The following is a 12,111-nucleotide window of genomic DNA, read 5'->3' as shown; positions in this document are numbered from 1 at the left end:
GTAGGAGGAGTATTACAAGGCCAAGCACATGAGTTGTGGAATTTAGAATAGCCCACCCAATACTGGGTTCACTGCACAACAGGAGCAAAAGATAATAAACCAGTAACCAAATCACAATCTGATAGGTTAATTTGCAGAAATATCCATAAATTAATCTCATTTTGTGAGTGCCCGCTTCACTACCATGTAATTAATTTTAACATTTGTATTCATTCTCCACAATATTAGTCATCTGCATGCTGCATTATTTAATCTGCTCTGAAGTTCTTCCATATGAGAAAACAAACAGTAGGTGAACGTGATATCATATTACTTTTTGTGATGTTTCAGTTACATAAGTACAATTTAAGAGACTAAAGTCAATCATTAATGTTTGTTCTCTGTTGTAGTTTTGCACCTGGGTAAGGGTTCCATTGCATTTAAAGCTTGTTCTGATACAACTACTTGCATTTGGAGTCAATGAAAGGCTACCACTGTTTTTAACACCCATTGCTTTGGGATTCAGGGTGTGAAATACAGCCATATTATCACCTCTTTAAAAAACCCTCAAACTTAAGATGTGTTCTTGAGATCCTATTTCTGCTGCATAGAGTCTTTCAAATAACACTGTAAAATCTTGCAACAATGTTAGTAGTACCTGTATATGTTTGTACTTCTATACTGACATAATATTCTGCAAAAGTAGCAATAACTGTGCTGTTCATAACCGAGGAACAAAGTGGAAATCTTGAGGTAGCCTTAATGTTAGCACAGTACAGAGAACACAAATAACATGAATTAACACTCAGGGAAACTCAAATAGACAAGAAAATTTTCAGTCATACATTCATTTAAACCATTACAGCTTCCAAAAGCACTCAATTGATTTTCTTGAGAAAATCATTCCAGAGAAATTATTTTCTTTTCTCACAGAGAAACTCACCTCAGTACAGAAGTAATAGACAAACCCTGGGAAGCAAAAAGCCCCCCTGTGCCTGCCCAAGACACTGGTGGCAGAGCAGATATCTCCATCCATTTTGTGCAGAGCTCTCTCTTGGACACTCACTTGGGTTCACATCTCCTCAGACTATTGCCAGCAGTCTGGTGGATTTGTGTGATCTGTTGGGTCAACTTTCAGTGGAGGACAACCAGAACACTCTGTCCTCAGAGGGATTCCGAAAGGAGCTGTGCAGTCTGGCATCCTCAGGTGACTCTAAGCCAAATGACAGAATGGTTTTCCATGGAGGGACACATTTCTTAAATAAAGGGTCTCTCAGCTTTCAGACTAACCTTGTCAGGGTGACAGATGGGAAAGGTGACATACTAAAGATACCTTTGACTTCCAGAAGTAAAGCTGGAGCACATCAAACTCCATATCAGTGTGTGTATTTTCAGCCCAAGACACAGGATTTCTTTTGCAAGAGATCACACCACCATGTCAGAAAGGTATGTCGGCATCACAGGAAGTTTCTGGGTGATTTTTCAAGCATTTTAGCTCTGTAATAAGAACAAGATCTCACTTTCTCTTTTCTTTCCTTACAGATATTCAGAAAAGTAATAATTATCTTTCCATTTTAATCAAGTTGTTATTCTGGAATAACATCCTAAACACCCAGGTTTACACCCTTATCAGTTGCACAGTCTGAGTTTTCCTGTCATTTCCTGATAGCTCATCAGCTAGTGTGACTGAGTTTATTTCTGGTTACTGTCTTTGTTAACATTAACTTGTCAGGTTTGGTGCCTGTGTGTCTCCCTCCCTTTCCTTGTTGGCAAAGTCCTCAGATAATCCTGAAAAGAAATGTTCCCACACTCCACATACCCATCTCTATGAGTGCAACTGAGCAGCTCGTCCTCATCACCACCACCCTCCTCGTGTGTCCCTCAGGTTTCTCTGCGTGTCCTTGTGTATGGCTCGCTTCACTACACACCCTTAGAGAAGCAAAGACTCCTTCCATATTCCCTTACAGAGACTTCCACTAACTGAAAAGATCAGTAATTTCAAAAGGAAAATTGAGGTTGGTGTGTTCTCAACATTTCTGAAATTCATGGTACATATTCATTCCAATATGTCAGTCTTAGATTTCTTTTTTTCTCTTCTTTTGCAGTGAGGTTTGAAAAGTTGTGCTGCAAAATTGTTTGTGCCATAAATACAGAAAAAAATATTATTAATTAAACTAGAAATATATCTAATTTAGTGAGAGAAAGCTAAGGAAAAATGCTTACCAACATTACTGCAGATAAATTTATAATGTAAAATATTATAGAGTACTCTGCATAGAAGTAGTGAAATGTCAGTTAGTGCAATCCTTTATGGAGCCATCACTTATCCTTAAATCACTGCTTTGTTTTTCCAGTTTTTATTGATTAGGATTAGTGTACCAGCATGAAATAAAGTATGTATTGCTATGTGGTTTAAATGATAGAGAAAACAAATGCTTTTTCATGATCAATATTTTGTTTGATCTTCTGAAAAGCTATTTCCAGATGATTTCTAGGCCTGTCTGGAGAACTGAAAACTGCAAAGATGTAAATTTCCATTCTAATTTCTTATAACACTCATGTTTTTCTTTACACAGATATGAGGTGAAAACCTGAATGTCAACATTTAAGAAAATTCTGATGAAGGATAAACTTCTTATGTAAAGAAGTTTAATTTTAAAGATTTAACACAAGAAGGGCCTTCAAATATATCCTGTATAGTATTATTTAAAAATAACTGAAAATTGACAGTTCCTCATTCCCAGAGTAGTAAATATATAATAATATTTTTTCTTTTTTTTTAAATATCACCCAATAAATTATATTCTTTCTCTGCTATGCATACCTTGCTTACATAGCTTGAAAAAGAACAAAACATTTTACTATAGAAAAACATCTGAGTTTGATGAAACGTATTTTCTCTACTAACCTCTTTTAAAATTAAAGTGCAGGTAAATTTTGTATCATCTAAACTATGCTGCTGGAAGGCTGCTCAGCATCATAATGTTTGCAGTATCTGCTATAGCCTCACGTTAGAACATAATGCCTGCAGAATAATAACAGGACATATCCTGGGTTTAGCACTGCATCTTTGGTAGAGAGCAAAATTAACAGATGGGTAAATCTGTGAGGGTAAAGTCATTGATGCCTGCAGCCTGGCTTGACTTAGAGGCATTAGTGTAGATGGGGCAGATAGGTGTGATGCGTAAAGGACCAGTTCCTGAATGGCACAGGGACCTGTGCAGTACTACCACTTCCTTTTGTGTCTATTTATTTTCAGCATGTCTTTTTTTTTGTGCCACTCATGAGTAAGCAGTCAACCATCTAGAAAAAAAAGCCAAACACTTGTTTAGAAATATAAAACTTCCTGCAGAGATGAGAGGGTTTTTTGTGGGGTTGTTTTTTGTCCTAGTAGCTTGGTCTTTGCCCACTGACAGAAATAAAGAATTGTACAGTGTCAGCACCTATGGTTTTGCTAAACAAACTTACAATAGGTCTGTAATTAGACATGGCAGTGATGTACCCTTGATATTGCTTATACAATAGTTCCAGCATTTGGTGAAGTACAAAAGTAAGAGACCAAAGTAGAGGGGCTTGTGCACTTTTCACAAAATCCTATCTGAAAGTAATGGGGGTAGAGGGAGCCATTGGTTTGACCTTGTAGGGTATCTCTTATGTTTTTACGTCTTAATCTCTTCAGTATGATAGAATCTTACACAAAGAAAGTCTTCTATAACCAACAGTGCTTTTCATATGTGACAAAATAATTCTTCACAGTGATACCTGACCTAGTTTGTTTAAAATGAGCTCAGCTTTAGGACTTCTTAGCCTAGCTGAACTGCTGGCTACTATTTCTCAGTTCTAAACCTGCTCAAAGATCACTCAGCTCTGCATGGCTCTGTATTGCCCTGGGCAGAGAGCCATCAAAGACAACTATTGAGGAAACATTGTACAATACCTGGAGAATGTTTTTGCCAACAACATTACTCAAACACAACTATTCTATGCTAGCATGTCGAATGTTTATTCTTACTGAGTTGGAAAAAAACTCACCAAACAGGACTATCGAGTTCTTACAACCAGTATGTGGACTTTTTTTTTTTTTTTTTTCTCTAAAAGGTACTGTAAAGGCCAACTGAGTTTCACCAAGTCTTAGGGAAAGCTAACTGGCTGTGTTTGCAGGATGTGTTTTAAGGATGTTGGTTTTCACATGATTCATTGCCAGAAATTTCATAATAGGGTAATGAAAACTAGTAGATAATGATTAGAATATATAATGTTCACACTAATGTCAAACAAAGACAAGGTAGGATAAAATTTCTTAATTTCTCAGAATTTGAATGGATAAAGTCATATATATTTAGAAAACCACATTGCCAGAAAATAGGTGACCTTAATTAGACAAGTGTTCATAAACTGCTCCTCTACAATGCCCTAATTCCTTCCACTTTTCTAAGAGACACATTTTCTGGACATGGATATGCACATGGATGTATAAATAGTACTGGCACTTGAAAAAATTTGACTCTTCACAGTTTGGTAAACAATTTCCTTTTGTGTTCAGTATAGTCTTTGAATATTTAAGAAACGAACAGAAATTAAGTCAAAGTTTGATATGTGCTTGAAGACAGCACTGGAATGCTCAACCATAATTAAAGAAATTAAGTCAATAAATTCATGGCCTTTTTGCAGTATTCCATCATTCAAATTCAAGAAAGGCACTTCCAAGTCAAAAAAAAAAAATCAAAAGCATGATCTAGCTTTGCAATACACACATCGTCTCATGGGACGATTGCATGATCTTAAAAATATCAGTCTTATAAACTTTATGTTCTGTGTGTACACATGTATGCACACACAAAAAAACACCTGAGATAAAGCATATCAGTTGAAAGAAAAGATGGAATTTCACATGCAGCCTTTTCAATGTTTCATAGTAAATACATATTTTGGTGATAGAGACTTTTTCTACAAAAAAAAAAAAAAAAAGAATGACTTTTGTACTTAACAGGTTCCAAGAATATGCAAACAATCTACCAATACTTTGTGTAGTGAGGTTAGCAGTGAACAACTTCTACAAGTTCATTTCAGTACAAGGATTAGTGGTGATTCTGGTGGTGTCCTTAGGAGTTTGTACTGTGACGGAAAGGAGAACTATGAGAGCAAGGGAGAGGGAGCACACAGAAACCACAGTGGATTATGTTCAGTTTTCTGAGGTATTCAGTAGAATCTAAGGTTTCACTTTTAAAAAAGCCTCTAGATATTTTGACTGTAAATACCACTTTGAAAAATTACCCAGACGAACCAATGAAACCCCAAAAGCCTCACTTTGCAGGAAGTCTAAAACAAGTCATCCCAATGAAAGCTTTATTGTTCACTTATAGTAACTGAGATTCAGTCAATGTATGAAATAGTTAAGGCTGAGTCAGGCAACAGGAGGTGAAGGAATTAAGGAGATTGACAAAAAATAACCTACAAGACACTTCTGCTTTCAAAAGGTTGTTTAAAAAGCTCACTGTGGAATTGACTGGTGAAATTTCATTGATTAGGTTTGGGGCTCAGTTTCCACCAGCTGGGAAATACCTACATAAGGTATAAGAGATAAGAAATGTTTTCAAAACTGACAAAAGTTAAAAGTAATTGCTGTGATCTCCTTTGACCTAATCTACTAGGAATCTGTATGAATTTGCTTCCCTCAGCAGAGCAGTCTTGTGTCAGTAATGCTGGCATGAACACGTGGAATGAATGATGGCCAATGGCACCCTGGCCTGTTCTCAACAATAGTGTGGCCAGCAGGACCAGGGCAGTGATTGTCCCTCTGTACTCGACACTGGTGAGTCCTGTGTTCAGTTTTGGGCTCCCTCACTACAAGAAAGACATTGAGGTGCTGGAGCATGTGCAGAGAAGGGCAATGGAGCTGGGGAAGGGTCTGGAGCAGAAGGAGGAAGAGCAGCTGAGGGAGATGGAGTTGTTTAGTCTAGAGGAAAAAGGGCTCAGAGGGAATTTCATTGCTCTCTACAGCTGCCTGGAAGGCAATTGTAGTGAGGTGGGGGTTGGTCACTCCCAAAAAACAAATGACAGGAAGAGAGGAAAAGTTGCACTAAGGAAGAGAATTGGCTGTTAGAAGAAGTTTCTTCATTAAAACAGTTGTCAAACATTGGAACAAGCTTCCTGGGGAACTGGTGGAATCACCTTTGGAGGTATTCAGAAGACACGTGGATGTGGCACTTGGGGACATGGTTTAGTGGGAAACACAGGGGTGCTGGGTTACCAGTTGGACTTGATTATCTTAGAGGTATTTTTCAACCTCAGTGATTCTGTGATTTTATGGTTGTAAGTTGACTTTCAATAAAGAGCCAACAGGTCCATCAGGATAGCAAGCAAGAGCCCTCTCTACACTCCATCTTTCCTCTAACAAAAAAGAAAAATCATGTCACTCCAACAGTGAGGTGTTTTCTTTTATTTTTGCTTCATTAAAATTAACTGTGCAGCTGGGCTATATTTTTTCATCCAGAACAATTTGCACTATGTCATTTTCTTGTTTAGTTTAAACAACTGGCAGTAATAAAACAAGAGCAGGTGAATGTGTTACTATGGTTCCTGTTTGTAGTGCAGAATAACAGACACAGAAAAAGAGCACAGAGACAGGAAGGTCACACTCTTTGCCAAGACGATTTATCTTTTAATTCCAATTCTGGTATTTGTCAAGTTATTCTCTCTGATCATCCTTTGTTGGATGTGCAAATTAAATTATATGATTTTATCTCCAGTAGAGTTTTTTGTTTGCCTTTTTCTAAGTGTTATGTGTCTAAACACAGAAAGAAGAACATTCCAAATTCATTGGATGCAGCAGATACAACCTCATTCAAACTACCTTAGAAATGAAAAATCTGTCTGGCTCATGGTTTTGACTGCTACCTGTGACGCAGAGAAAACAGAAGCACCAAGTGCTCTTACAGTTGCTAATTTATCATTAGCATAGTTTGTGTCTGCTTTTGGTCAGGTATTATTTAAAATAATGTTCTCATGGTACCAGATTTATTTCCTTGTGAAGAGAAAGTTCACTGTGCGACTAGGGTTTGCCAGATGAACACTTCGACTCCCCAACTGCCTTGTCCCACCTACCCCAGGTGGGGCCAGGAGAACACACCTGTCTCCAGAGACACTACAGACAATTCCTTCACAATCTCTCCACCTGACAGGTGTGTACTTCTTGGATGTATTTCATCTTGTGCAGCACATGTTGGGACTGAAATGCTGCAGCAGACAGAACCCAACCCATGGATTTACCATTTTTTTCCTCTATTCACACAGATTGTTACTAATTTCATCCAAGTCATCCACCTAGGAAGGGATTGCTCAAGCCAAAGGAAGGAAGTAAAATGACCTTTTTTTAAACAAAAATAAGAAGTGTTTGACTCTTGGCACAATTTAGTTCTACTATGTAATATAAATATACTAGCAAAACATAATAAAAAAATTCTCCCTTCAGCTTTAGCATACAACTTCTACCAATAACCCTTGGTCTGAGGATAGCAACACAGTAAATAAATTTCATTCTTTCTCAGTTCTGACAGCCAAGGATACATGAAAATGGCCTTTGTTATGAATAGTGTTTATTTTTTGTTTTCCCCAGATGAGATGTTGCAAATATTTTCTGCCCTTTCCCCCAGATATTGATCGACCTTATCAGCTCTAGCTCAGTCATATCGGACAGTCAGAAATATCCAGGAAAAAAAATTGCTATCTAAAGAATTTTCTCACTTTCCTTCTTGCTTTACTTCATTGTCTTTTTTACCAAGGAAAAGTAAAAAAAGCGTGCCTTTGTCCCTGATAAAAATTCACAGAAACTTCAGCAAGGAGACAAACTGGTCCGCTGCAGCACTTGCTGAGAACAAGCAATGACCCAGCATTATTCTCTGCCAGAACTGATAACACAGACCCAGATGGACTATCAGATCTCTAACTGTCCCTATAATAAAGACCATGTCAATATGTTGATAAAAGAGGGCCAGATATATTTGCTTGTTAATACCTCTGAAGGTCACAGGCAAAAGAAATTTGACTACCCTGCAAGCAGCTTTCAAGTTTTTATTGGCTAAGCGTAAAGAGTGGCCCTGTCATCTCTCACTGTAGAACCTTTTGTGCCCCTCTATTCCTTTGTTTCAGTGACTTTATCGAGTAGCCATGCATGCATATGAATGCAATATTTAAAATAGTTTCTACACAAACATGCAGAAATCAGCTGCTAAAGAATGTGATTGGTTTGGTTTTCTTCCCAAGCTTCCTAAGAGTCACACCACGAATCAAGTCTGTTTCTCAGAACAGAATAGCCAGTGTTTATTTGTCTAATAAGATGGAGATGCAATCCAGAAATAAAATTCCTGTTGTCTCTGCAGATGTACAGAAGCTGGCTGGTGCTACAAAATGTGCATTCAGTTAGGTCAAAGACTGTTGATCAACTGTGCCTGGCAAATATTGAAAGCATAAAAAATACACTGCAAATATATGGTAAATGTGCATTTTGGCAGGTGAACACGAGACTGTAAGTCTTCCATTCTTTGTCAGTTCTGTGCTGGGACCACAAAGGACTGCTATACAGGATGCAAGGATGCATTAGAAACTTTGCCTATTTCCACAAATGGCTATATCATGGCCATGAAAAATTGGCCAATGCCAAGGGGAATTAAAATCAAAATAGATGAGAGAAGATAAACTTAGGTCAGGGCAGAGAGTATGATTTAAGCTTTGAATTTTCATTAAAGAGACATTAGAACAACTTTTTTCTAATTGCAATCTTTAAGGAAAACAAAGGGTAGTTCTTTAAGCCATCATTACTCTTGTTCTTACTGTTTCACTAGGATAACAGAGGTGTGAACTACAGAGGGTGGGTGAAAGGGAATTCTTGGAGGAGATTGCAGCAAGGGATCTTCCAATTTAAAACAAGGCAATAAAAATCCTATCCATGAGGATGAAGAGCTCAACTGGAAATGTTCAGCAAAGCAAAGAGGTCTATCTTTATTTTGGCCATGTTTGAGTTGGGATGACTCTCCAAATGTCCTGTAGAGGTCCTTTCTAACCTCAGTTAGATTATTGTTATATGTGTGTGGGCTGATAGCAGAAAGTCTTATATATATATATGTAGATCACTAAAGCCAAGTGAATTAGAGAGAAATCTGAGAAAAGACAACATGTTTAGTCAGATTAGGCTTGCTGTGAAATTAAAAGCTCATTTTGGAGAAATTACTTCATCTGAGGGCTGGGGAAACTCTTCATTTTTTCCTCTCCAGTGTTCTACCAATCTATAGAGAAAAGTGTTTTCTTGTAACTTAGTCTTTACTATAAAGGGAAAAAGGTATATAAAAAAGTAAAAAAACAGTAAAATTGATTCAGTAACAAGTAAAAAACCAGAGGTTATACAACAATGCACTTTGGCAAACTTAACTTTGTATTTGAAGCTCTAGATATAGAAAGATAAGGACCTTAGGAGCTGAGACGTTGTAAAACTGAGAAAAATTACGTTCAAAGTATTAACAGCATGAAGAAATCTGATGACTTCTAATAAAACTAGCTCTTGAAAGAGAGCAAAGGCCAAGCTGAGCAGAATTAGAGCCTACCGCCATTTATCTAGTGATTCAGAAAATGCCTTCTCTGCAGATTAATTTCTCCAGTTGGAAGAATTTTTTTGAACATGACCATTGAAAATGTTGTCTGGCTGAATACAGAAATAGAAACAGCTGGTCAGACTCTAGAAACTAAGGTCTTCGGGTTAGAGATTAATCTTAGAGTTGCCCTAAAATGCCTCTAGCACAAATCCTACAGCTGATAAAAGACTGGCATAATCATATCTGAGCCAATTTTCCTAGCCCATTGCAGTACAGTGGGCAGATCAGGTCAGAGATGATGTTCCAGGTCCAAATGAGATTTAACTAAAAAGCTGCATCATCATCCCTCTAAAGCCAACATTAATTCTGAGACTAATAATGAATGTCGCTTATGCTGTTTCTTTACACAGTGAAAATTTTTGCCAAAACATACCTCTGGAACTACAGTCAGACCTGGTTCAGCAAACACTGCTTCTCACTGCAACACACAGAAGTAACTGTGCAGCCCAGGCTGATTCAGATCTCACTCATCATCACCAGGGAGCCAAGTAACTGATTCTGTGTGATTCCTGATCTATTTCAGAATATTTAAAAAGATCTGGCATGTTTCAAAGGGGCAGAAGAACACGGGATGGATAATTAAACTCTGTAAAAGTTTAACAACTTCATTTGTACTCTGTTGCTATATCAACTTTTGCTCTTTGCAATACTTGCTCTAGTTAAGTTTGTCCTGAGAGTAGAGATTTGCCTCCAGGGAAGATGCACATAGTCTAGAAGAAACCATAAGAAACTTAGGTCTTAGAGACTCACTCATCATTCAGAATAAAATGGAAAGGTGCAAAGGTAGCTTGCTTTAACTGATTAACTGGTAACTTTGTAGCTGTTTAAACTGAGCACTGTTCAGGGCAGGGGTCATATATTTTCACTCTCTGGGTAGCACAAATAAAAATAATGAACCATCACAGCAGTAACCAACTCCACCATTCCCAGATGATTTTTAAACAACTGATTAGGGTATACAGCAGAGGGAAATTATTTAAAACAAAATAAAACCCCTTCACACTCTTCCTTTGGTAATTTATTTTCCTGTGACCACGATGTCTTTTCCTTGCACATACCAACTAGTGCTACTACCTCTAGGACCACCAGCGGTTGAGTGTGGCAGGGCACTACTCAGCAAGAGAAAAGGCCATGACCTCCTGTCCCAAACCTATTTAACATAACAGAAAAGAGCCTCAGTTCACATTCCGTGGGTTACTCACGGCTCAGCTTCGATGCTCTGGTCAGCAGCTATGTAGTTGGCAGGGATGTAGCCCGTGAGCTTGCGGCCAGGACAGACTGACCCCGCTGGCAGGAGGAGCCTGGCGTACCACCATCCCTCATGGGATGCATTCAGCACTTCCAGCTTATCGCCAGCTCGGAAGCTCAAGTCCTCCTCAGTGCGAGCGTCATAGTCGAACAGTGCCACAAAGTTGCAAATGTTTGCTAGATCCTGGCCAGGCAGTGGAGGTAAAGGTTTCTCTTTAATCTTACTCTCTAGGTCCTTCTGTCCTGCTTGGAGATCAGGTTTTACCACAGCAAGGTTGGCAAAGACTTGGCCTCCTTTGTCTTCCTGCTCACCATTTCTCCCAAAGAATAAGCAGGAAAGGTAAGGCTCCAAACAGGAACAGTGTTTCCGGCAAAAGTTTCCCATCCTGATTCTTTGTTCCTTCCTCTGCTTCTGCTTTTCTTTTGCTTTTCCTGGTTTCAAGACCCTTAGACCAATTTTTGCCCCATCCACATCTTAGCTTTTTGCAGACTTCTTCTCCCCCTTCTCCTTTGGCACAAAATGAAGCAGCTCTTGGCACAGCTGGAAGCTCCTCTCTGGGTCCCACGTAGAGCTCATTACAGACGACTCCCAGTTAGGGAGTGAAACCTGAGCATTCAAGTGCTAGCACACGTGTGGAGGGAATTTCTCACTTCTTCTTCAGAACAGGAAAGCAACACAACAGCTGTGCTGAGCTCTGAGAACAGGAAAGTGTGGAGCCCCTTCTGTTACAGCAAAACTATAACGTCAAAACATGTAAATAAGGGAGGCTTTTCAATTCCTTCTGCTGGGGATGGGTGTTTTCTTATCTCAGATGTGGTCTGGTCATATGATCAGTGGTAAATGTCTGTCTTGGCAATGATTAACCAAACTGACCTGTCTGCTTCCTCAGCAGTCTGACGTGGACAGCTTGAATGAATATTTCTTTTTGTTTCCTGGTTTCTACTGGTTTCAGTTTGCAGTGGGAAGCCATTGCTCACCTGAAACTGGCAGACGCCCTCACCGGGAGTGCACCTGTAGCTCCCGCTCTCACTCACACCTGGGCACATTCCCTGCCAAATACCTGCCCCTCAAACCAACCCACTGGCTTTTCTTTATTCAGCTGGGATGGGCTCTTTTTACAAAGAAAACCAAATACCTGTGGCTTATAGTAATAAAGCAGTATATTTTAATGCATTCCTTATTCTGCATTTTAAGGAAACCAAGGCACTAGCAGAAAGCATTTCTCTAGGTGGCTGTCTA

At 38.8% G+C, this 12,111-nt stretch overlaps 1 protein-coding gene across 1 annotated transcript in view; it reads right to left on the bottom strand.

Annotated features, from left to right (window-relative positions):
• Positions 1 to 11,256, bottom strand: part of FRK (fyn related Src family tyrosine kinase) — a gene marked incomplete at both ends in the record, with an annotated part of 49,037 nt that extends 37,781 nt beyond the window's left edge. The window contains one exon of the mRNA XM_082276755.1: positions 10,826 to 11,256. Within this exon, the coding sequence (XP_082132881.1) occupies positions 10,826 to 11,256 (431 nt within the window). The remainder of the gene's footprint in view (positions 1 to 10,825) is intronic.
• Positions 11,257 to 12,111: the final 855 nt, after the last annotated feature.

This window comes from Coloeus monedula (assembly GCF_965178545.1).
Source record: "Coloeus monedula genome assembly, chromosome: 2".
NCBI classification, from domain to species: Eukaryota; Metazoa; Chordata; class Aves; order Passeriformes; family Corvidae; genus Coloeus; species Coloeus monedula.
The sequence above is the reverse complement of the archived record's forward strand: the minus strand, read 5'-3'. Positions and strand labels throughout refer to the sequence as shown.